At 37.9% G+C, this 26,761-nt stretch overlaps 2 protein-coding genes across 3 annotated transcripts; both read left to right on the top strand.

The window, feature by feature from the left end:
- Positions 1-1,090: 1,090 nt before the first annotated feature.
- LOC148674995 (calcium homeostasis modulator protein 5-like) lies at positions 1,091-11,209 on the top strand. Of its 2 annotated transcripts, none has more exons than XM_088625859.1 (2): positions 1,091-1,967; positions 4,787-5,070. In XM_088625859.1, exons 1-2 carry the CDS (start codon positions 1,425-1,427, stop codon positions 5,000-5,002), a joined length of 759 nt encoding a protein of 252 aa, XP_088481985.1. In that variant the 5' UTR covers positions 1,091-1,424; the 3' UTR covers positions 5,003-5,070. The 2 variants fall into 2 exon arrangements, with proteins under 2 accessions (XP_088481985.1, XP_088481984.1); XM_088625858.1 differs by lacking the exon at positions 4,787-5,070 and adding an exon at positions 5,090-11,209 and having other exon boundaries at positions 1,207-1,967.
- Positions 11,210-14,660: 3,451 nt separating this feature from the next.
- On the top strand, positions 14,661-20,268 carry rwdd1 (RWD domain containing 1). The gene is made up of 7 exons (XM_088625857.1): positions 14,661-14,821; positions 15,377-15,442; positions 16,639-16,769; positions 18,445-18,588; positions 18,886-19,018; positions 19,777-19,839; positions 19,944-20,268. Exons 1-7 carry the CDS (start codon positions 14,749-14,751, stop codon positions 20,054-20,056), a joined length of 723 nt encoding a protein of 240 aa, XP_088481983.1. The 5' UTR covers positions 14,661-14,748; the 3' UTR covers positions 20,057-20,268.
- Positions 20,269-26,761: the final 6,493 nt, after the last annotated feature.

Below are 26,761 nucleotides of genomic sequence, written 5' to 3'. Positions count from 1 at the left end.
CTTAATCATCTATTAATCGTAATAGTTTGCTGAAGAGGACATTAAGATGTTTTGTGGGTATTTTGCCAAGGTGAAGCTCTTTCTGGTAAAGACTGTTCTGTTTCTTCATGTGAGTTTATTTTTCTCTAAACCCAAAACCAGCTGGGTTTTGCAGTGCACAGATGTTGTTGATAAAATTGTTTTTCTAAAGCCATAAAAAGAAATGATTAAATTAGTCATATATTAGGTATGTGCCATATTAAAATTTTGCACATACTGTACACCGTATGTATCCTGTAATTTTCTATTGCGCTGTTGAGATTTGCATTTAGTAATGGAACAAAGTTACATGTTTGATAACGTAAGCAAAGGTTTTGCTTCACTTTTTGCATAGAAACTGAAACTGGTCAGAGGTCTTGTTATGGCAACTGTTTTTCTTCCACATGGTTAGCAGTGGTTGTGATGTAAGATTAACTCCAATAGTCAGAGGCTTTAGTGCCAGATTTAAGTTCCCCCTGAGCATTAAGCTACGTACAGTATGCGCCACATTTAAGTATTTGTTTGAAAAATTCACCCAGTTTAGATTTGGGCCTTGAGGATGAAAGATGTGCACCAGTGGTTTAGCTTATCACTTTGGTAAAGTTATCCACTTGAAAATGCCCACAAAAATCACTACTGGTTATCAGTTCACATAATTGACCACCTGTTACAGATTATTAATTCACTTAGCCTGTTGAAGCAACTTGCATTTGTATTGTATGTTTTCTTCTATTTATTCCTCAGCTAGGAAATGCCTTTTTACATCAGTGGGATCCAATATATTTTAAGCTTGGGCAACATTAAGCACTATAATATCTTAAAAACATACGTAAAGTAGTCTGCCGTCTTGTACTGAGTTATATCTTCAAAATGGTACAAAAAGAATTTGGTACAAAATTATAATTAAACACCTGGTAACATTCAATAATAATAATCAAGTTTGAGCTATTTTTATAAAGCCTTGTTGTGTCAGAAAAATGTTTATTTAAATCTTTTACATACTGCATGTGGGTAAAATAAACTGTATGAAAAATAGTTTTCTGCTCAAGTAGCAAAATACTTGACATGATTATACTTTCATTAGAGAAAAACTACTGTAGCTTACAGCTTCTAGCAGTTAAACTTGATTTTCCGGTTTCAGGTCTGATTAATCACAGACCATTTGTCTAAAATATGTATGTGCAGCCAGTGTCTAGTTCTCACTTTGAGAAAGAGGAAGAATGGGAGGAGCAATGAAAAAAACAGAAGCAGAGCACAAAGAAAAACATTCAGTGAAGCAGCTGCACAGTTTGCGTGTCTGATAAAGGAAGTACACAGAGTTGTTGCATTTTGTGTGTGGAGTGGGCTTCTGTGCATTTTGATTTACTTTTGAACAGTGTGCGAACCTTAATATTATTATCTTCAACATGGATGCCTTTCAATCTGTGCTGCGGTTTGTAATGAATCAGAAATCTACAATAGGATACAGTTTCATGGCTATCTTGACAATTGGGGGTGAGCGTATCTTTTCTATGGTTTCCTTCCAGTGTCCGTGCAACAGAAGCCAAAATTTTTTCTATGGCCTGACTTTCCTTCTAAGCCCAGCTTTTGTTTTATTAGTTCTTGGGTACTTTTTCAGTACGAGAATGTGGAGACTCTTCACTGGGTGTTGCCTCAACCCTCTGAAACTGTGTCCCAGAGGCAACTGCTTGGGCTGTGTGAAAGTCTTCATCCGAATCTCCGTGGGGGCTTGTGTGGCTCCTGTGATGTGGCTTTCCGTGGCTCTGCTGAACGGGACATTCTATGAATGTGCGGTGAGTGGTCTGGAATCCAATGAAGTAGTCAACCTTTTCTGTAAGAATAAAACGTACAAATGCAAGATGGAGCTGCCGCGAGTACCCTGTGGGAAATCTAACCTGCCCAAAGAAGACAATCAGGAGCTTTTGCTGATGCTGCGTGCACAATCTCAGGTAAGGGGGTGGGGGAGAATAAAAAGTACAAACGAGAAAACAAAGCTGTGCTGGTTTTCAATGAATGAAGAATATTTGTCTATGATTATAGAAATGTTCTTAAATACAGTAAATTCAGATTCACAGCAATATTGGCATGCAAGAGATGTTGGTCCTGGGAGCCAATGCGTCTTGTAAATTCCATTGCAGCTGAAAATATGACTTAATTATATCAATTATTTCTTTAATGAGTACAAACAACAGCCTTTCTATGTCTCTGATTGCTAATGGTCTCCTCCCCATAAAAGTTTAAGAAGACCACTGTCTTTTATTGTTATCCAGAAAGTGTCAGGCCTACAGTATATTAGAAACAAGATCATAAAGATAAGCAGTGTGTCTGACAAGACAGAACTTGCATATGCAGTAAGATGTATTTCATTTATTATTTAGATGAAACTGTGTGTGTGGGGGGGGAGTTAGTAAATGCTTGTGAAGTGCTTATAAAGTGCAAATGCTCCAATGGTGTTTCTGTTATCAGTGTAGACTTCTCATGTTCTTAATTGCCTTTATTTCTTTGGTCAGTAAATTAAAAAGATATTTTAATTAATAATATTTTAAGATAAGCATTTAAAAGGTAATGTGAATGATTTTCATGGAAATGTGGAGAATTAAGCAGAATCTAGTCAGTGTGCTGTAGGATGTGTCTTTGAGCCCTGCTTGGCAGCTGGTCAATATTCTTTCCACTGATTCCAGCACAGCAAAGTCCTTTTGTCCTGTGGTTACTAAAATCAATGCAAAATTCATGTTGTGTTTAAGGTCTTACTAATACTTTGTATAATTATAATATAACATCTTTTGATTAAAATTTTCACAACAGCTTAATGTTTTAGAGGAAGAACCTATTGAGAACCTTACATTTACATTACATAACCATTCATAGTCCATTATATCTGAAAGATGCTTCATTCCTTACTGTTGGTTTACAGCCATTTGATCTCTCTCTTAGCCTTTCTAACATCTTGTGCTTGCAGTTCATCGTGCATTTAACCTGGCTTTTGGCCTTTGTCCCGTATAGTGCTTGTTTTCTCCTGATATATGCTGTATATTTATGAATCACTCTATGTAATCATTTAGGCCTCTGCGTGTTGCTTTACTTTTGGAATTAATTTTAATCTATGCCTCAAGCAAATTATTTTTAAATGCTGCTATTCATTCCCATTTATTCAATTTTATCCCCTAATCAATCTGGGAATTATGTCTTATCCCTTTACTGCTGTTTCAATTAACTGTTTCAATTTACTCCATAGTTGCCTGCTAGTATAACTGCAAGGGATTGTAGCCTTTTTTTTTTGCTTTTACCTGTGAGAAATGAATGACTTGGCCCTATGATGGATATATTGTTTTATGTATTTATTCTTTTTGCATCTACTTGGGAACATTTTCTCTCCCAATTCTCCTCCCTTTCATTTCAGATTAAATGGTTCTGAGTTTCTTGGTTAATCTTTGCCATCTTCATGTCTCTGAAGATAAGCCTTATCAAAGAAGGATTGGGGAGCATTATGAACAGTTACAGGAGTCACTATGGCACAGTGGTTAGCATGGCTGCCTCACAGCGCTGGGACTCTGGGCCCAGTTCCAGATTTGGGATGCTAACTGTGTGGAGTTTGTTCCCTCTCCCTCTGTTTGCATGGGTTTTTTCTGGGTGCTCTGGTTTCTATCCACCGGCAGGTTAATTGTCTTCTGAGAAAAGAGGCCCTGGTGTGAGTGTGTTTGTGTCCATCTCTGCCCTGCGACGGACTGGTGTGTTGTCCTGGAAAGAGCGTACCCTTTTATCTACCTTGCTGGGACAGGCTCCAGCTCCCCTATAACCCCAAACTGAAATAAGTGGTTAGATAATGAATGGAAAAAAGTAGCAGTCTGCTTTAAACTTCAGGCATCTCATTTAATAAATCTTTTTTTTTCATTTATATTTTCTACTGTTTTAGATATGGCTATTGTACAAACACATTAGTGTTGTTTCTATTGATACAGTATATAAAATAAATGAGGCATTCAAGTTTTTAAAATAATTAGGATTTGTGGAATTAAATTCTACATCCTTTCATTCCAATTTAAATTCCAATCTTTATCGTTGAGACTATTTTAGTTTTGTGGTTTATCAGCAATTGTCAATTTAATTCAAAATTGACCTCTACACTGCTTTTAAAGATAAGGTTAAGGCACGCATAAAGACCAATATCAATATCAGCTGCTAGGTTATTACCGCCCTTGACTGAACCAGATGGAACAAGATTATCTGAGAAGCTAGTCTATTACTTTGAGACACAAAGTTGTCAGAATAAAGAAGCAAAGTGAAAACATTGAGCAGAGCTCTTCTTGACTAGGCACCATAAGATAGCTAATAAAGGCAAACTGAATTCAATTGAAAGCTCTTTGGAGTACTAATAGTTTCTCTGCCCCAAATAACTTATCCTGTCTTTTAATATATAATTGTCTCTTATGTGTGAAGGCAAGAAATGCCCCTTCCTTACATGAGGAGATCCAATCACTTGGACAGATTATGCGTGTGGTCTAATTATGTTATGCGTACATACAATTTGAAATACTAGGCTCAATATCTGATATCTGTAGATGATTAAAAAAGAGGAGGCCATTATCCTGGATTCAAAGGTAAAAGCAAATTTTGAGACATAGCAAAGAAGAATGAGCATTATCACCCTCCTCCATATGCTCTCTGCACATGGTGTTCCAAATGTGTAAACAGTATCATCCTAAAAAAGCTCTTGATGTACAGTGCAGAAATATTATATAGCACATTCATTTGTACCTACTTTTTTCAGGGATCTTGTACCAGGGGGCAGGGGGGAGCAGGAGCCTATGCTGCAAGCAACGGCTGCATGGCAGGTTACACATTGGACAGGCCGCAAGTCCATCACAGGGCACACAAACAAACACGAAACACACGGAGAACACACAAACTCCACACAGAGAGCGCCCCAAGTTCAGAATTGAAAGAATTGAACCCAGGGCCTCTGCAACAAAATGGACAATGCTAAACACAGCGTCACTCTGCCACCAATAATAATAATAACTACAATAATAATAACAATAATAATAATAATAAACTATTGTTGTGTTGTCAGATTCTAGGGTGGTGTATCATTATTTGTGCTGCAACGGCCGGATTGATTGGTATCTGCTGTAATAACTGTCGATCTCAAGTGAGCTACTTACAGCTCACCTTCTGGAGAAGGTACATTGAGAAGGAAAAGGAACAGTTTGAACACTACGCCGAAGATTACGCAACCAAGCTGGCCAACAGAAATCTGAAGAGCTTCTTTGAAAACCGAGATCCTGAGGCATTCCCTTTCCCAGATCACACTGCCTGGGAAGAAATTTCAAAACTGTACACCTTCTCTACAAGTGAGCAGTACTACAGCACCTTGCAGAGGTATGTAGATCGTGCAGAGAGGGACCATACAGATGAAAGAAAACCAGTTTTGGCTTTTGAAGAAGGAATAGAAATGTCCTAAGGAGATGGAAGTTCCCTCTCCATAAAGCATCGTAAGCCTTTTTTTATTCATTGAATGTACAGTCATTGTTAAAGACTACAGAACACAAACTCTGTTATAAAGTTCCATTATTTACAATTCAGTACTGTAATAGTATGAATTCCTGCTCTCTAAAAATATTTTTTATTTCAATTTACTTTGTGTATTTTATTTTATTTTTTATTTCAATTTGATTTCTAAATTGAATTGAAGGACTGTGTTGTTTTTGTAACACCCCATACTAATCCGAATAATAACAATCCATGTTAAGCCAAACTATTGTGCACCACATCTGTAGCGCAAATGAAAATGGCAAAGCCTGTGGATTTTTTTTCAAAAGATATCAAAGTCAGTCCCGTACGAACTATGTATTATTGCTTTTGAATCGTCAATGTAGAGATTATTCTTTCTTAAGTTTTGTCAATGCAATTCTGTTTTTGACCAGAATTATTAACAAACTCTAAAATATATTTTTGTCAAACATGTATTGCCTTTCATTTTAAAAATATACTGGATCATTTTTACAACAATTAATGCTTCAAAATATTTCCAGTGCAATTTTCACTAATAGCCTGGTTAAAAAAAAAATACTGATGTAAATGTCTTTGCACAAATACAAGCTTATAACAATTAACTAATAACAATATGCCTTAACTAACATTTCATTTTTTTACTCAAAGACATTTTTAAACATTTTAATACAAGACCCTAGGTACTCTTAATAACATGGTACACAAAATAATACCACTCACAGTGTGTTAAAATTTATTGTGTTTCTTGTCTGGATACCCTCCAGTTGTAAAACATAAATTTAGGAAAATGAAGTCTTGTCTTTGACACATAGGATTATCCAAGTCTTGACAATAACCAAAGTAGTTTAAGTTAGGACAACTCTTAATGTATTCTGAGAAACAATCAATTAACTAAACACAAATCATATTGTATTCCCTTACAGTTAGCACAACTCATGTGTCTCCGTTCAAGGTGTATTTATTTACTGCCAAAATCACTCTGCTTGGGCAATTACTTTTAATGGAGTCCTACCGTATATTAAGAAGTAAATGGATTTGTATACCATCCATTCCATTAGCTAGATATTATTGGTAATACATTATTGTCCTGAAATTGTCTTGAGCCTGAATTTTAATAGTGGGTCTGCAGTTTCCTTTTATCTTTGGTATTGTATTTTACTGTTTGTAAAAAGAGAATGCTGGGATAAATGTCGAGAGCTTGCGAGGTACAGTATAGCTGTCAGCAGCACAAAGGAAGAGTATTTTACTACGCCTGTGGGACCAGAGTGCATGAAGGACTTGGGTGTGTAAAACTCCTCTGGGGATTATCAAAAGGCTGTGTTACAGAATCATGGAAAAACATGCTGTGTCCTGTATTTGTGGTAGGGTTTTCATAAGTGGATCATTTATTACTTGAAGTGTGCAAGAAGTGATATGGCGAAAAAATAATCACTGATTCTAAAACAAAAGAAAAATCCCCTTTTGTGGACAGCGTTGCATGTAAAAACCTCCTCCTCTAGGTACAGGTAAGAGAGCTGACATTGCAAACCCATGGCTATACAGTACAAAATTCAAAGATTACAGTGCTTGTATTTGAAGTACTCTCTGCTTTTGAAAAAACATGCAGTTGTGTCACAGATACAAATAGGTCTGTTTGTATTCTGACATTACTTTTTGAAACTGTTTTTCAAAGTGCTTTTCTAACATTCTAACAAAGTTGTTTCTTTCTGCTGTTCAAGAAACATCTCAAAAGACCACTGTTTGCAAAAAAAAAATCCTCTTTCAAATTCTGTTATCACAAAGAATTATTCTGGCAAATTATGTAATTTCTCTCTTGCTCTCTAATTGTATTATTATTACTACCTGCAGTGATACAGTAGATGACAGATAGAGATTAGTCAGAGATGCCAATTCTAGGCTCGGAGGCTGACGGTATTTGAGCTGCCATCTCCAAAAAAATAATTCTCCAAATGTATTGTACACTTCAAACCTAAAAAAAAAATGTTTAAACCAGTAATCTTCAGTGTAGCAGCAAGACATATTATCACACTAAGATGTTATTATTATTGAAGATTTCTAATAATGTTTCTTTGACCTTGAGAAGATAACTTAAAAGCTCAGGAGTCTGTCTAAAGCACTAGGAATGCAGCTGAAAAGGACATCTCTAAAAAGCAGCACATCCTGCAACTGTGACACAAACCAGGAGGGTACTCTTCATGGCGGATGGATGCACAGGTATGAATGCCCGTGTGTCCACAGACATACTGTACTACCACAACTGAACAATGATCTTAAGCTGCAGGTCACAGTCAATCATCCAAAAGATGACAAACCAATGAGGAACATGCAGGGTGTGGATACCACGCCACCTGGAAACATCACAACCAATCATCATCTGGTTTAAAAGGACAGCTTCTTGCTCTTTCCATCTAACTTTGCAATCTGACAACATCACCAATCACGGGACTGCAAGTTGTCAGATTCAGGAATTTAACTTTATTCAAGATGCCAGGCCTAGCCAGACATAACCGAATTCTGCCTACAAATCTTTTTGCAACAAAAGAAATCTTGCGACATGCGAACTACAGTAATAGATATTTCACCTGATCAACAAAATGATTAAGAGTTTAACTCTTTTTGTTGGCATTCTGAATATCACAGCATATTCAGTATAGAGGTATAGCAGGGACCAACTGATATCACTTAAGGCCGGACCAAGTCAGACACTGTGCGTACACTGTTAGCTTTCTTGTTCTTCCAGCAGCAGCTAAACAATCTTACTACCCTCCTCTCTCTCTGCACACCAGGACACTACTGGCCTAGACCCAGTAAACTGAAGGAGATTGGACCACTGCAACGAAAGCAGTCTAGGTCCATTTTCAGTAGGAAATTCAAAACCCTTGAAATGTTTGGCCAGTGGATTTTTTAGTATAAAACTACTATTCTAAACATGTTTGATAAAGTCTTGATCCCAAAAGTAAATGCATATTTACTTGTCTTTGAGTGTATGAATGTGATTAACTATTTGAAACTGATATAACCTCAGAGGTAGACAATAACGAATGTTATAGTTAATATATTTTAACTGTGACATTATTATTGATTATCTCTGTAATCCCTGAGTGAATGATAAATCATCTGTAAACAGCACATGTTGGTGCGCTATGCATGTTTTGGTGTTGTGTTTATAAATTGTGTGTTGTATTTTTAGGATCTGCATGTCTAGTTGCATGTTATTGCATTAGACTGATTTCTAACAGTCGCCAAAGCACTCTCTCAATTTACTTTTCTCATTTCTAAATTCTTCAGTAAATTAAATCCCCTAACATCACTACAGCAGCTTGTGTGACATGTGGAGCATCCTGGAGGAGTTCCAACAGCCATATCACAGGCAGTAAACAGTCAAATGGAAGCACCAATGTAAAGTCATTAAATAGGTTGTTGGGCCACCACATGTAACCAGTAAGGCCTGTATGTGCCATGGCATGGAGTCTACCAGTATACAGAATTCTGCAGGAGGGATGCAACAATTGTTTCACAAGAAAGCCAATCAACTCACACCTGTTTGATGGAAGTGTATACTACTGTCTTAGAGAACATGGTGAAGGGTGATTCATCTGACCAGGTCTCATTTCTCTATTGCTCAGTGGTCCACTGCCTTTGCACCACATGATTTGCACATGTGCACTGCCAGGGGCGATGACCAGTTTCGACTATGATATTCCACTCTGTGCAATTCTCAGCAGCCTGTTTCTGACTAAGGTTGTAATTTGCAGTTAATTGATCTGCAGTTACTGGTCTGTTTGTTCTTACACACTAAAACTGTGTACAGATATCCCAGACCTGGGGTATCCTCTTCTACACATGGAGGCCTTTACTGCTGATGTCTATCCCTTGGAGTTTCATGCTGGCATCACTTTAGACTGCTGCTCATGTAACATCAGCAAGTTGAGCTGTCTTGGTCTGAAGCTGAAGCTCCTGTCAAACATTCCCTAGTAATTACCTTCTTTTAAAGACTTTGAGGTCTCCTCCTGAACCATACTGGCCATAATTATAGGTAATCAGGCCTGTCCATCATTTTTATACATAACCCTAAGCATGCTGGGATGTTATTTGCTAAATTAATGCAAAAGCCACACCTGTGTGGAAGTCTTGCTTTCAAAATGCTCAGTATCCCCCATTTTCCCAGGTGTATCCATTTGTTTGTCCATTACCTGTACATCTGTGCTAGCTGCCACAGAATCTAGATGAAAATAAAATATTTCATACTCATAATATTCTCATGTAGAGGGGCCTATATGAAGAAAAGAGCTTAAGAACTGTCAAAACCAGAAGAAAGGTTGTTATCAGTTGGAGTGGTGGAATGGTCAGAGAAAAGAAAGGACAGGAAAAGTCTTTTTTTTGTGTATAGAGAGAATTAGAGCCTGAAAGAAAAATAAAACAACTGCAAAATGAAACAAATGTAATACAAAAAACAAAAGAAATAGTGTTTGATCCCAGAGCAGTTGGTGATCACTCACATGTAGTAATCCACAACGAACGTATCACTCAGGTTGATACATTATAAGTACTTAGGTGTACACATAGAGTCTAGACTGTAACCTGTGCTGGATTACTCATGTTGAGAGTGTTTGCTCCAAAGTTCAGCAGCGCTTATATTTCCTGGGAAGACTAAGAGTGTTTGGGGTTCGACAGGATGTAATGCTACTCATTTACCATGCTGTAATGGAGAGCATTATCAGAAATGGTATTACAGTGTGGTTTGGTAATCTATCAGTTCATTTAAAATCACAAATTACCACCTCTTCCAGACAGCTTTGAAGGTCATGGGAGTGAAACAGCATCCCTCCCCGCAGACAATCTTTGAAAAAATCCAAAATCAAATAGGCTGGAAAAATGATATAAGATCCTTCCCACATCCTCAGCTGTGAATATCAACTTCTTCCTTCTGGCAAACGTTTTAGAGTTCCCAAATGTAAGTCAAACAGATACAAACGTTCCTTTGTTCCACTATCCATTAAAGCTGTCAACGCAAATGTCAAGGATGAACACAATTTTGACTCTGAAGAAAGATATAAGAAGTAAAGAAGGGGTTAACTGATTCCTTTCTGCACAAGGACTGGACTTCTTGTGACACAAGACATTCCAGGCAAGTTAAGGCAGGAAAGTGGAATAACTGATAAGGATTCCAGATGCCAGCTAGAAACCCCCCCCCAAGGAAGGAAACCTAAAACTGACCATTAAGAGTGGTCAGAGCCTGGGGGCTGTCCGAACACCGTGACCTCCCCCCGTTACCATGGTAAGGAGCTACCGCCAGAAGCTGCTGAAAAGTGCTATATAAACTGGAAGTTTTGTACCGGTATTTCGAATAATACTTCGGTTTTATTGTTCCTTGCATGCAATAAAACCAATCTCTTTAAACTTCATCTCGGAATCCAGAACTTATTTGTCTGTTACAACAACTCAAAGCGCAATATGTTTTGTGATGTGTTATAAATGTTACACGTTGTTATGCTGTCTACTTTACATGTGCAATAGAGTGATGTGCAATGTTTTTCTTATTTTTTGTAATAGCATAATGTGCAATGTTTTTCTTTTCTTCTTCTTTTTTGTGTTTGCATTCTATTTAAATGTACAAGAGTGCTGTGTGTCCATAAACAATTTCCCTCAGGGGACAATAAAATCTTATCTTATCTTGATACCTGTTTTTTATCATGGGGTAAAAGTAGGGTAAAAAGACATTCCTTACTCTGGGGACCAGGCATGGAAGAGCGGTCCTGTCAGGGGAAATGTAGTTCACAGATTAAGATGTCAATGTGAGCTCTGTTTCACCTCTCCCTATGGATCCAGTAAACCATCCCAATGTCCACAAACACACTCTGTGGCTGCAGATGGAATTTTCCATCTGGGTCCAAACAAATACTTTTTTGTATAATGTAAATATGGTAACTTTCTGATGCTTATGATGTGTATGCTATTTATGTCCCTCTAAGAACTATCTAGATTGCAACAGGAATTATCACACGATCCAAGGATAGCTGGTTGCACAGGTCCGAAAACTACTCCAGTAGATGGAAAAGCAGATGAAGAGAGGGAGGAAGAAGATAAATATATATTTGAAGATACTACAGATACTACTGTATGTTTTGGGAGAGTTTAATTGGTCATACTTTCTATTAATGCAGCTGTAGACAGATCATATAACACCTTGGTCAAAGGTCCGAAGTGTGAATTATGTAAGCACTGGAATCCCATGAAGAGTACAAGAGTACTGTATATACCCAAGTGCTCAAGGAGTATTAGAAGTTACTCTCTCCTTCACCTCTGCTGAATATAAACAAGTCCCGGTGTGAGGAATGAGCATGTGATAGGTTTGCCAAGTCTATAGCTGAGATGCATGATTGGTATTATTAATATACTGTATACTTAGGACAGCCTTCACCTAATAACTGCACAGCCAGTGCATTGTTAAGACTAACCAATGTATCTACTGTATGCATGTCCCCCCTCATCCCTATCTTTTTTCACTCTACCTTAACAACCCTTTTGCCCTTCCCTCAGATATCTATTCCTCTTCTTTCTGATTTCACTCTACAGGCGATCATAAAAATAATAATAATTCCTGAAACTTATATAGCACTTTTCTGGACACTCAAAATGCTTTACAGGTAATGGGGACTCCCCTTCACTATCACGCTCCACCACCTGGATGAAGCAACAGTGGCCAGAGTACGCTCACCCCACACCAGCACCAACAGAGTAATGAAGCCAGTTCATAGATGGGGACTATTAGGAGGCCATGATTGGTAAAGGCCAATGGGAAATTTGTCCAGGACACCCCTACTCTTTTCGAGAAACGCCCTGGGATTTTTAATGACCACAGAGAGTCAGGACCTTGGTTTTACGTCTCATCCGAAGGACAGCGCTTTTTTACAGTATAGTGTCCCCTACTGGTCCCACTAACACCTCTTCCAGCATCAGTCTTCACTTTTCCCAGAAGGTCTCCCATCCAGGTACTGGCAAAGCTCACACCTGCTTAGCTTCAGTGTGTTACCAGTTGTGAGTTGTAGGGTGATATAGCTGCTGTCTTCTATTTGAGCAGCACTGGTTATATGGCCCCAGGAGCTGACCAGACTGTCATCAGCACAACCACCTGCTCCCTGGAAATCTCTGATGAGCCCTGATGACCTGCAGTATTGTGGTATCAACACCTCCTCAACATTCCACACATGGAAGGAGCTCATCAGGGCCAACTCAATTAAGCACAGGCCAGGCTTATCCACTAATTAGGAACCGCATTCACTATTTATGCTCAGATATTGAGTCACAATAGCATGTGGAGTTGCTGGTTTTGCCCCAGGACTCTTCCCATTCTAATTTCTCCTATTCCATTTCTTGTTCAATAAACCATTAAAACTTTGCCACTGAACTGACTCTGGTAATGACCAATTTGCTGCACCCTATTTTCCATCTATGGGTGTGGCATAATAAGTTTGCCTTCCTGAACTGCTCTTTTATCCCAAACACCATTTTCCCTCTGGTCTTCACTTAGAAGACTGTGCAAGTCTCTGCCATCTAGTGGTGCTAAATCTCCTCTCATTCTATTTTCTACTACCGTAACCTTCCGTTGGCTCCAATGTGTGCGTGCAAAAGTTAAATTGAATATTATTGTGATTGATATGGCCTCGGCGAAACAATCACTTTTCTGTGTGATATATTGCTTTTGCAAACCCAGGTATATATTGTTGTTTCTTTCTGATAATATTACTAAACAACAAAGTATTCTCCAATAATGGAGCTTTTAAGCTAGTTGTGTGATGCAGTATCCTAACAGAAGACTTTAGTGTTCATATTTTAGCATACAAAATGGAATTGTTTTGGTAATTTTCGGGTTGGGGGTGGCATGGTGTTCATGATGGATTTAGAAAAGGTAGGTCTTACCTGACCAATTTATTATTTGGACAAACAACAATTGCAATGGATACACACATGACATGCAATATGGTGTATTTAGATTTTCTGATTTTTTTTATAAAGTTCCTAAAAAAAGCCTTATTCACAATTTGCATTTTAAAGACATTCAGGGAAATTAGTGTTTGGATTGAGGATTGGTTATTAAATAGAAAACAGAGGGTAAAAATATGGGATGAATATTCAAACTGGGGAAATAGTGAATTACTATGGGGGTATGTGCTTGGACCACTGCCCTTCTTAATTAATATTAATTTAAATCTTCTAGACGATGTAGGAAAGCAGTAAATTAGGCAAACAAAATAATATATACTTCATAAATGTAGAGTTCAAAATCAAAGAATGTTATGTTTAAAATGTCTAATGCACCAGTTAGGCCACACTTAGAAGAGTGTATACTATTTTAATCGCCATGTTATAGGAAATATATTGCTGCTCAGGAATCTGTCCACAGAAGACAAACCAAATAACTGCAGCCTTAAGGGTATATTCAACACTGAAAGGCTGGAGAAACGGACCCTTTAGTCTTGAACAGTAAAGATTACAAGGGGGGCTGACATGGGCATGGGCATGAGCATGATAGTTCAGGTGGGTAGCTAATGATGAAGACCAGCAGACACACCGACCCACCCCCGGCACCCAGACTGGACATAAATGCACTATTTTCTCTTGAGCCCTGATCCAGCCCTGCGAACGCCAATATTGTGTTGCTTTCTAGCGTACAGCAGAAAGATAATTTTAAATATTTGACAAAGTGAGCAGGAAAACAAATACAAAAAACCTACATTAATTTTCGGTTAGTACTCCAGTATATCTCGTATTGAAAACAGGAAGAAGTATTCCCGCAATTCTTAACGCATCGTTAACGTATACAAACTAATTAACATATAAATCGCACCACACAGAATACTATACTTTAACGTGCTAGAGCTCACCACCTACAAACTCTTCATTCCAAACTATACACCCATGCCATGTGACTAGTGTGCGACCTTCCACGTAAGGCCCAGACTAATCAATTAAAGATACAACTAAATACGATTAAAATGGCATTTGAAATGAAAAATAAAATACAAAGAAAATATTCCGAGTGTTTAATTGTATACAGAAATAATAATTCATCCAATATTGTTTTTAAACGCGTTTTATCAACAGCGATGAAGACCTGACTTGTGATTGCCGAGAAGTCGATCTCTTTCAGGCCTCATTTGCGGGTTGATCATTTGTATTTTTTGTAATATAGTAATCAATGGGAAATTGTGAGAAAAAATGACAGATTACGGAGAGGAGCAGCGGAACGAGTTGGAGGCATTGGAGTCCATATACCCGGATTCGTTTACAGGTATGTACTGTAATATTTTTAAACTAAGCATAGAGTTTGTAGAAATTTCAGAGAAAACGTGTAGTGTTTGCAGCTGCAGCAAGTTCTGTCAGGAATCTGTACTTGGGTTTCCTATTTTTTCTTATTTTCTAAGCTTTCGAAAAACTATATCTGCTACAAAATTAGATATGTCGTAATATATTAGGTGTTATTGTTCCAGTGCTGTTTGGTTTTTAATGAAGCGTCATGTTTGCAAGGCTAGCTGGGCAGTCGAATAAAGCAGCTTCAGTTTATGCAGCAAAATCAGTTATGCAGTGCGTGAATATACAATGCAATAGTTAAATGTAGACGCAAAACATTCGAGCATTTCCGATAATAACTCAGGCTTATACATTTCCACATTCTCTGTACAAACGTACTGGTTATCTACTATATGTTAATAAAAGCTATCAAATCCATACATGCATACGCCTTATTTGATACATATTTATATCTCGTATTATATACGTTGTTGTTGTTATATAGTAATTTAATAGTATTGTAATGGTTAATTTGTATTGTTCTTTTTATGGCCAGTGCTTTCAGAAAACCCTTCAAGTTTTACTATTACTGTGACTTCTGACGCAGGCGAAAATGATGAAAGTAAGTACTGAATTTCTGTTGAAGCTCAAGTAGTTAGCTGCGTCAGCATGCGTAGACTGCAAAGGAACATTTAAAGGTTTATTCTGTGCTGAAAAGGGAGGAAAAAAACACAACGTTTCGGCTGTGGAGCCTTCTTCGGGTGTCACTTCGGGTCACCATTACTTGTTCCTGAATATTTGTTGTGTGTGTATCGATTGTATCATGCATATTCACAAAAACCAAAATATTTTGTTATAAAATATTAAATATGCACATAAACACAAATCGATGTTTAAGTACAGTATATATGCATACTGTATATAAAGAAAGTTACAAACGAGAGGAGGACATTCAGCCCATCTAGTTCATTTGGTTGCTGAATTAAATTAACTTGCAGATCTCCAGAACCAGATCTAATTTAATATATTAGTCGTTTCCTTTTTATTTCCTATTCTCTTTGAAACACTTAGACTATCACAGCTCTTTTCCTTTCTGATATTTTATTTTTACCTGTACTTGCAGTACATTCAATTTTTTCAACTAACATTATTTTTTGATTGTCTTAGATTTTCTTAAACCATTTGTGTCACTGCTTTCTTGGTTATATTTACTTACTCATGGGAGGAATCTATTTGGCGATTCAGGTAGATTATATTTACAGTGCTGCTGTTTTAATCAAATGCTGTTAGAAGCCTGATGGAAATCTTTATGGCACTGGATGTTCTGCCATCAGTCACTGACCAGTTATTTATGAAGTTTTCATAGATCTTGGTAGCTCAAAGCTAACAGAACTGGTTATACCGACTTTGCGGAGAAGCAAGAGAAAAAACTGTCAAAGGTAAACATGGCAGAGCATGCAGGTGTCTATAACATCCACAGAATGTTATCTGTTCAGCCAGGGAGTTACTTCACACAGTGTCAGTCATTGAATTAGAAATAAAAACACTGCCCCCTGACCTTTAGAAGTGCGGTCATCATGGTTGTGTTTGTTGTGCACAGCTGTTTTCAGACGGTATTATTTATTTATGAAAGGATAATGAATGTTTGCAAATATGGATTTCACTTGTGATAAAGTGACTTTGTATAAATAACTAACTGTATCAGAATATATAATTATAACAGAAACTAACATTGCAAATTTAAACTAAAATTTGATTATGCAAAATCCATGATCTTTTTTGATGTATGCTTACTGAAAATTCTTTCTTTTTTTCTAGCTGTTCAGACTACTTTGAAGTTTACGTATGTAGAGACGTATCCCGATGAACCTCCACTTTATGAAATTTTTTCACAGGATAACCTTGAAGACAGTGACATCACAGACATACTAACACTATTACAGCAACAGGTGAAGAGATGTCTCCCATTGTATTCCTGTGCATTTTCACTTGGCAACTGAAACACCCTTTTGTGCTTCACATCTGCCTGTAAGAACAGGTTGATGGTCTGTGAGAAAGTGATTGCTGCAGTTCCTGACATATACAGTATCTGACATGTTGCAAACTATCACATCAGTGTCCATTCTTAGGCCTGCATAAGTTTTATTGTTTCATATTATTAGTAAAAAAAAACCAACAAAGTGGTGATTGATTTTAGGTATCTTTATATTGGGCTTGGTTGTCATGCTGTATTCATAAGATGACAACTATTCACCTCTGATTTGATCAAAATAACTAATTAATATTTAATAATGGATCCAAACCCTCAGTTAATTGTGCCTTTATTTTTGTAGTTTCATCCAGACCCTTTCATAGTTTTCACTTTTGTTGCTTTAAAACCTGAAGTCATGACACTTTTCAATAGCAGTATATACATAACCTATTCCACACATTCAAAGCAAAAAAGAAAGCGAGAAGAAAATGGGTAATAAATGTGATAGAGAAATGGAAAAGTTTTTAAGTTTAAGTGTTTTATATTCAAACCCTTTGCTGTGGCAAACCTAAATTACGTAAAAGTGCACAAAATTACCTTGATGTGCCATAAAATTATTTGAGTGCCCTCTGTCTGTTTGCATTAGTTATGGTTCACTTGTTTTCAGAATTAATACTTCTCTTTCTGTAAGGTCCTTCAGTTAGAAGGTGAATTTATCCAAAGATTCAACTCTGAAGACCAAGGATCTTTCAGAACAACTCAGTAATAAAGTTGTATAAAGGCACAGATAAGGAAAGGTGCCTTTTCAGAGATCCTTAATATCTCTTTGAGCATGATGAAGTCATAAGAAATGGGAGGCACTCACATATGGCTTAGATCAGGCTGTCCCTTCAAACTAAGCAGCTAGGCAAGGAGAAAACTGGCAAGGCGGACAAATGGAACTGGAAATTTCTAAAGGCTGATAGGAACATAGATGGAGAAAAGTATTGGCGAATCTTGAAGAAAAAAACTGCTTCATATCTAAAATTGAAAAAAGGATCAGGTTTCAACAAGCCAGTGACTAACAGCACAAGGCCAAAGCTACCCTTAAGTGGCTTAAGAATAAGAAAATATTCTTAAATGGTTCAATCCGATTGATAATCTCTGGAAAGACTTGAAAACGTGCTGTCCATATGTGATCACCAAGCACCTAGAGAGAGCTTGAGCAAATCTCAAGAAGATTGCCACAAAGAATGAGCAAAAGTGCCCCAACTGAACTTGGAGACGATCTGAATATGATCGCTGAATCGGTGACAGAATACGATCATGTGATTGGTGTTCTAAATCGGCATATTCAATTTTTCAGTCAACATATTTCATTTGTTTCTGTTTTGCTTTTGCTGGTATTTACTGTAACTTACCCTTAAAAGTCTTCAGTTTGAGTATACAGATTGAATAAAATGTTAAATGTTAAAAACAGGACAGTGTATTGGAATATGGATTCATAGAGCTTAGGTGGTGGGTTTCAGTTTTAGAGAGGTGAAAAAAGGTGTTAAGGTGTTGCAGCTAGAGGGTTTTATGTTTGTGGTCTGTGACATCTTGATTTTCATCTGTTTTTTACAGTATTGACAAATTTTGTGTATATGAACATTTTTTTCTCTCATTGCCTATAGGCAGAAGAAAATCTTGGAATGGTGATGATATTCACATTAGTAACTGCAGTGCAGGAAAAACTAAATGAAATTGTTGACCAGATAAAAAAACGAAGAGAGGAAGAGAAGAGAAGGAAAGAGAAAGAGGCAGAGGAAGCGGAGAAGGTCTGTATAGGAAATGTTTGCACAAATTGTTCTGTCGCGAACTAAAGATGACACTGAGATGCATCTTTCACACGTTTTGGATTTTGGCTTTTCTGAAATTATGCAAATTATGTGTAGTGAAAATTCACTATGGTTTGTTTGATCTTTTAAGCACCATGCAAGATGGCTTTTGATGTGACTAGTTTGCTTTCAATTAATAATTACTACTTTGAAATTGAAGCATTAGATCAATCATCATTTGCTTGCTTTTGCAGTTTTCTAAGCACAGTGGTCTGTGTTTTATATCTTTTTATACAGGTCCAGTTCCATGGCACGCCTGTCACAATTGAAAATTTCCTCTCTTGGAAAGCAAGGTTTGAGCTCGAGATGACAGAATTGAAAAGGAAAAAAATGAAAGAGGAGGAGCAATCTGGGAAGTGTAAACTTACTGGTAGGCACATTGCTTTCGTCTAATGATACATTCGCCAGGTTACAGTGATTACAGGTTCTTGTTCTCACCCAAGAAAGAATTGCAGAATTATGACAGTCGTCAGTTGTTAATCATCTTGGCTGAGTGAGCCTTGTTGTGGGAGGATGTTGTCTATTCCATGTACATTTTTGTGCAGAAATGAGCACCTGTCAGGGTGATCTGCCATTTGTAATGCCATGATGCCCACAGGGCCTATACAGAAGAACTAGCATTGATAGGAGAATAGGTGCGGCCCACACTGGCAACATGTTAGCTTTCGGGCAACTGGCACGTCCCATGCCAAGTATACCAGGCCAGTCCTCATCGCATGGCTCTGGCTGCTCTCGGACAGTTCTAGGCAGTACCTTCAGGAATCCCAGTCCCAGCTGGCTGGTGACGGAGCTACAATCAAAGTAAAGAGGTGCAGAATATTGAACCCTGATGATATGAAGAGTTATTTATGCATATGGAAAGCCTGTTGTGTTTTTCTTATCTTGATCATCCGGTTTTATTTAGGTGTATAATAAGAGTACATGAACAGTCAATGGCAAAGCCTCCTCTATATGTTTACAAAATATGTCAATGAAGAACAGCAGTGTAATCATCACACTGGTGAGGTTTTTGCTATGGTGAAATCTCTTGAACACTGCAATGTATTGCAGTAACTGAGGCTAGTAATATAAATAACCAGAAAAGCATTTTTTTAAAAGTGTTAAATTAACCTGACTTTTTTTTTTCAGGTAAACAATTATTTGAAACGGACCACAATCTTGACACATCTGACATTAAATTTCTGGAGGAAGGTGGGTAGCTTAACAAATTGTTTTTTTTTAATTTGATTATGGAAATATGAACATAGTTAATTCGAATGCTAATTTGAAAATATTTAAATATTTGTCTTTTACAGCTGGAAATAATGTGGAAGTGGACGAGTCTTTATTCCAGGACATGGACGATCTAGAGCTCGATGAAGACGATCCAGATTTTGATCCGGCTGCATTTGGAAGTGATGAGGATTAACCGTGAACTCATACTCTGCAAGCCACAGTATCTGTGGTTCAGCGTAATCCAGCATGATCGCATCCATTTTGGTTTAAACGTCAGTTGTTTATATTCTATTGGCTGTAATTAATAAACAAATTCAAATTTAAAAATGATGCAGCCTTACTTAATCTCCCATCAAAGTGATGTCAAAAATGCACCTTTTAAAAATAAAACTTTTTAGAAACCAACCTAGTCTTCACCTTAACTGCTTTTTTCATTTGGGCTGAACGTATGAATTGGTGCACTTTCATATGAAATCAGCATAAAATGGATGAAAAATAATCTTTATAATAGTTATAATAGACCTGTATTGAATGTTTTTTTTTACTATACACAGTGATATTCAGTATTTAATGACTGCCAGCAGCCATATCACCCTGCAACTCACAACTGAGATGAATTGAATTGGCTTCATTACTCTGCTCTCCTCCCCACTGATAGCTGGTGTGTGGTGAGCGTTCTGGCGCACTATGGCTGCCATCGCATCATCCAGGTGGATACTGCACATTGGTGGTGGTGGAGGGGAGTCCCCTTTACCTGTAAAGCGCTTTGAGTGGAGTGTCCAGAAAAGCGCTATATAAGTGTAAGCAATTATTATTATTATTATTATTATAACTGGCAGCCCACTGAATCTAAGCAGGTGTGAGCCTGGCCAGTACCTGTATGGGAGACTCCTGGGAAAAACTAAGGTTGCTGCTGAAAGGGGTGTTAGTGGGGCCAGTAGAGTGGGGGTTCATCCTGCGGTCTGTGTGGGTCCTAATGCCCCAGTATAGTGACAGGGACACTACACTGTAAAATGGCGCTGCCCTTTGAATGAAATGTAAAAACAAAGGTCCTGACTCTCTGTTGTCATTAAAAATCCCAGGGCGTTTCTCGAAAAGAGTAGGGTTGTAACCCCAGAGTCCTGGCCAAATTTCCCACTGGCCTTTACCAGTCATGGCCTCCTAATAATTCCCGTCTATGAATTGGCTTCATCACTCTGCTCTCCTCCCCACTGATAGCTGGTGTGTGGGGTGCGGACTGGAGCATTATGCTGCCGTTGCATCATCCAGGTGGTGCTGCACATTGGTGGTGGTGGAGGGGAGTTCCCATTACCTGTAAAGCACTTTGAGTGGAGTGTCCAGAAAAGTGCTATATAAGTGTAAACAATTATTATTATTATTATTATTAATACTACTAGAGGACCAGGTTCCACTAGTTTTCATAGGCAACATACTGTATAACTCTCATTGAGTAAAGACTTGCAGACAGTGGTAATAGAGGGACATTACTATTTAAATAGCTCATAAGGTATCTAAGATGGAATTAAAGCTATATGACAGAGTGTCACTCCACAACACAGAGTAAAAAACAGTGCTGCACAAAATTTCCTCTCCTGGGCACTTCTCACAATAAACAGGAGAGGGCAGGATTTAGTTTCTTTTTCACCAAAATGTCACATAAACATCAGCAGGGATTAAAAAAGATCTTTAAAAGTTACGGTAATTGTTTATGCACAAGGCATACTGTATGAAATACTACTTTCTGAAAAATATAAACTTGAGTTTTTTACTTCTGTTTGTAGATGTTTAGTAAAATATTTATAGTAGTAACACATGTTGCTTGCACGTTATGGGTATAATACCTAGCTAATGAAGTTTCTAGGATTTCAACTCAATTCTAATAGCTTACTTCCTGAAAAGACAAATATGTATTCTTTGAATTCACTCAGGATATGAATACAATGTAAGAAAAGACGAAATAAAATGGGATAAGATAAATGTGGAATCAGTGGAGAATGAGTGGCAACGGTTTAAACAGTGAGTAAACAGTAAATCTCAATTCCCAAATAGTAATTCAGTAAATGAAAAGCTACAAAACAGTATCCCAAACAGTCCAACAAATCAATTTACGGAAAAGAAAGCTCTTTATCAAATGATTCAAAACCAGCAGGATCCAGCTTAAGAAAATGAATTGCAAGAACAGGCTAAAAGGGCAAGAGGGAGATGGGAAGGAATGTTGCAATGAAGGCTAAATAATAAAAACAATCTCAGTACCACACCACCAGAAAAAACCACTAGACAGTGAAAACCAAATCGGTGATGCAGTAAATGAGTATTCCACACACGTCGTCATTCCAGAAGAACATACCTCAGGCAGGGGAGGGACAAAGTTATTAAATAAGATAAGATCACTTTATGAATTTCTTGTATTAGTAATTTGTCTTTTCACATACCCGGGCTTGCTCTCCATGAGACACACAGACACAGAGAGAAGCTTGGGGTCAGAGCGCAGGGTCAGCCATTTATACAGCTGCAAGATAGCAAGATAAATCCCCAGAACCTCAGGGTATATCACATATTGTACACACGGTAAGGAGGTGTTAACATGATAAAGTTTCTCATAAATGACTGATTTACTATTTGCGTGTGGTAGGCATTCAGAGAAATGAGTGGATTAAGGATTGGTAATTAAATAAAAAACAAGGTAAATTTGAGGGGTGAATATTCAAACTGCGGTGCCATAATTAGTGGAGTAACACTGGGGTTTGTACTAGAATTACTGTTATTAATTAATATAGATGATCTAGACACTGGTATAGTAAGTAAACCAGTTGTATTTTTCAGATATTACCCAAATTAAGACAATGATTACACAAAGCTTCTTATTAAAGTTTTATTCTTAAATTATAGTCAGTCTGTATTTGGGGAAGTATTAAAATTGCACACATGTTTGATAAATAGGAAGCAGATTACAGATAAGGGGAGAATGCTAAATTTTGTGGTGCTGTAATTTGTGGATATCCACAGGGATCTGTACTGGGTGTGTACAAGAACCACTGCTTTTCCTAATTTATCAATGATCTAGATTCTTGTTTAGTTATTAAACTAGTAATGTTTGCAAATAATACCAGTATAGGAGGATTAGTAAAAACACCGTAGAAGCAGTAAATGGAATTCTTCTTCTTCTTTTTCACAGCCTTAGTCCCAGACTGACCTGGGGTCAGCTGCCTTGGTTGCTCTTCTCCACTTGTCTCTGTCGAGCACATCTTCCTCACTCACTTCACATACCTCCATATCTTTTCTCACACAATCTATCCATCTCTTTCTAGGCCTGCCTCTTCCTCTGTTACCTTCCACCTCAAATTCCATTACCCTCTTTGTTACTTCCTCAACATCCCTCCTCATGATATGTCCATACCACCGTAACCTCGCCTCTCGCATCTTCTCAACCACATCCACCACCCTACATCGTCTACGGATTTCTTCATTTCTGATCTTATCCTTCATTGAAATCTGCAGAATCCATCTCAACATCCTCATTTCAGTTCTTCTCATCAAGTTCTCTTCCCTCTTTCCAACTGCCAAGCATTCAGCTCCATATAGTAGTACAGGTCTAATCACAGTCTTGTACATTTTGCACTTTAACTTTCTAGGAATTTTCCTGTCACAGATTATTCCAGTTATTTCTCTCCACTTGTTCCATCCAGCTTTCACTCTTTGTTTTACTGCCTCCAGTGTTTCTCCTCCCTTTACCAGTTTTGATCCAAGGTATTTCAAGCCATCAACTTGTTTCAGTTTTCCTCCATTTGTCTCCTCAACATTGGTCATAGTATCTCCTCTTCTCTCCATTACCATTATTTCAGATTTTTCTGCATTCATTTTCAGTCCACCCTTTTCCAGACTCCTCTCCCATTTGAACACTTTCTCCTGTAGTTCTACTTCTGAATCTGCCATCAGTGCCACATCATCAGCAAAGATGAGTTCCCAAGGCACTTCTGTTCTTACCTCCTCTGTCAGTGTGTGAATAATGTTTATGAAAAGGAAAGGACTTAGTGCTGATCCTTGGTGTACTCCAACTGTGATTTCAAACTCTTTTGTCTCTCCCCGTTGTGTTATCATCTTCGTAGTTGCATCTCTATAGGTTGCTTGAACTAACTTCACCATGCTTTCTGGTACTCCTTTCTTCCTCAAGCACCAATACACCACCTCTCTGGGCACACGGTCATATGCCTTCTCCAAGTCCAGAAAGGCCACATACAGCTTTTTCCCTTTCTCTAGTGTCTTCTCCTGTAACTGTCTCATCACAAAAATGGCATCTGTTGTGCTTTTCCCCGCTGAGAATCCAAATTGTGAGTTGTGGATCCTGACTATCTTCCTGAGTCTCTTGTCCAGAATTTTTTCCAGGATTTTCAATCCATGTTCCAGAAGTTTTATTCCTCTATAGTTTTTACACTCCATTGGGTCTCCTTTCTCCTTGTAGATGGTAACCACACTGCTTTTTGTCCATTCTTCTGGAATTCTCTCTTCCATGGTTGCAAAGTAAATGGAATTGAAACTGTTTAATTAAAATTCATGACTGGGAAAACACCTGTTAGATTATGTTTAAAGCAGACATTAAAACATTGTGGAGAATATTACATGCAGGTAGGAAAAACAAATGATAAAATGGGGAAAGGCTGAGTTAGAAAAGGCTTCTTCTGAAAAAAGTCTTCTATGGACTTTTGGAAGAAGGTTGACAAGAGCTTTGAGAAGTTACCTTTAAAGTCACTATATAAAATATGATGATGATGATTATTGTTGTTGTTAGATGAAGCAATAGAAAAGGCAAACAAAATGTTATATTCTCGGTATTACTCACTAGATCATTTTACTCTTCAGTCTCTGTTTTCATTAATCATCAGGCACAGAAGTATTCAACCCAATTAACTCTGTACCACCCAATTCATAGTCTTCACTTCACTTAACACTTTAACAAACCAGGTTGTGGTAAATAGATGCTTAGATACTGTAGATGCAGCTGTCATCAAATTGCAATATTCAGTAATCACTAAGTCACACAGTAATCACCGAGTCTTCACTAACAACTGGTAGCTTTTCTCATCTTTCACAAATCTTCCAGCCGGGAATACGGCTCTGTAAGTGATAGTATCCCTGACACAGAAGCAGCCGGTTTGTTTTTCTCCCTCATTTCTCACTATCTGAGTCAGCATGTTTGTGTTGTTGGTAAGTACAGGGAGTACTCAGGAGCTCAACAGTTCTGGGATACTCCCAATATATACCCACACATTTACTTGTCTGTACATTAAATGAAACTCCACACAATAGACCTGAAACAAACAGTTTTTGACCTTTTTAATGAAGATGCCATTTAGTTTCCAAAAGGGCTATTTGCATTATAGGAATGTCCCAATATGTTCTGGTTCTCAGGAGCTGCTCTATTATTTGGCAGCATTTTCTTAGATTTTGCTCTTTAATAGATAGAACTGCACACAAAACAACCTGTGAGTTCAGCCTGTGCCTAGTGGACTCTCTCACTCTCAGCTGTAGGGCAAAGGAACGTTGCTTTGCCACATTGACAAGTGATGTCCCCAGACAGGAGCCAATAAGCACACAGAACCTAGATTTGGATTTGCACTCCAAATGAAGACTTTAAACTTTGAAACCCACATGGCTTATTAAATCAATATTTTCAGTTTACATTAGGCTGCAATACTTCAAAACATTCTAATCAAATTAATGTTTTACCTTTGGGAGGGAGTTATGGTTCATTGAACTATGAGATGATGAGTCTGTTCTTTGGCTTTCTGCTTTATACAGTAATTGTTGCGTATATAAGCCCTGGGTTTTGGAACCATGGGTCAATTTTCATAATTACTGAGGTTTGCAGAATAATTGAGATGAAGAGCAAAGGTTCAGTTTTACAGACAAAGAAATGATTCCTAAGAGATCCCTGTTCCTACTGTATGTATACAGTAGATGAAGAGGATGATATAAATTTAACTACTAACAGGTCTTGAATTGTTTTGCGACATCAAAGATTGAGTGTTCAAAGAACTGGGGCCTCTGAGTGGCTGAGTATCAAAGGTGCTTGTTCACAGTGCAAGCTGAACCCCATTGCCCAGACACTGGTAGAGTGGAACTGGAATTCTCCATGCAGTGCCAGCATTAAACTGCTGGGTGTAGCGCTGGGGTTTGTAGGCCAGGATTGTCTTAACTCCCAGAGCTACAGTGAATCTTGTAATTCTCCGGGAACCAACTAGTAGACTAGGAGGATCCTTATGCGTAACCGTGAATCCCGCAGAATGCGGAGGAGCACAGGGACAATCTAAAAGACGAAATCCTGGGGCTAGGTCAATTAGGGAGGCAATGAGTCCAGCAACAAGAGAAATCCAAAAGGCGTGGTCAAAAGGCAGGAGCAAAGATTTGGTACCAGAAGATCAATCAAAAAGGCTTGGGGGACGCGCAGACACACACACACACACACACACACAGAATTTGTGGAATATAGTGCATGTGAGAATGTGATGGGTTAAATTAGTAATGAGATTGTGAAACAGTGGGTTTGGGAATGCAAGGGCGTTTGTGAGGGAGAGTGCGGGGCGTGACAGTAATGTTTTTCTTATTTTTTTGGGTTATTTATGACTATTAGAGAGTGTTACAAATGGAGGTTACGAAATGAGAGAATACCAGGGAATAACCAAGTGGATTAGTCAATAAGTAAAATAAACAATCACAACCCTCAATTTGTAAAGCTTTCAGCCAGGAATATACCCAAGCAGTTGGTACAGTTACAGGTAACCCATATAATAACCCATATATGGTCCTATACATATGCCACATCCAGCCAAACTGTTCCCAGAATAACAGTAATAACAATTGCCTGACTACACAGTTGTAAATAGTAAATTGGTCAAGTTAG

This window comes from Lepisosteus platostomus, chromosome 3, assembly GCF_059453375.1.
Source record: "Lepisosteus platostomus isolate fLepPlt1 chromosome 3, fLepPlt1.hap1, whole genome shotgun sequence".
NCBI lineage: Eukaryota > Metazoa > Chordata > Actinopteri > Semionotiformes > Lepisosteidae > Lepisosteus > Lepisosteus platostomus.
Note: the sequence above shows the minus strand (reverse complement) of the source record. Positions and strands in the feature narration are given on the sequence as shown.

Excerpts from the sequence above, each read along its gene's own strand:
- LOC148674995 (XM_088625858.1), top strand. The coding sequence starts at position 1,425 with ATGGATGCCTTTCAATCTGTGCTGCGGTTTGTAATGAATCAGAAATCT. Across the intron at positions 1,968-5,089 it reads TGCTGCGTGCACAATCTCAG|ATTCTAGGGTGGTGTATCAT; the intron begins GTAAGGGGGTGG and ends TTGTGTTGTCAG.
- rwdd1 (XM_088625857.1), top strand. The coding sequence starts at position 14,749 with ATGACAGATTACGGAGAGGAGCAGCGGAACGAGTTGGAGGCATTGGAG. Across the intron at positions 14,822-15,376 it reads ATACCCGGATTCGTTTACAG|TGCTTTCAGAAAACCCTTCA; the intron begins GTATGTACTGTA and ends TTTTATGGCCAG. Across the intron at positions 15,443-16,638 it reads CGCAGGCGAAAATGATGAAA|CTGTTCAGACTACTTTGAAG; the intron begins GTAAGTACTGAA and ends CTTTTTTTCTAG.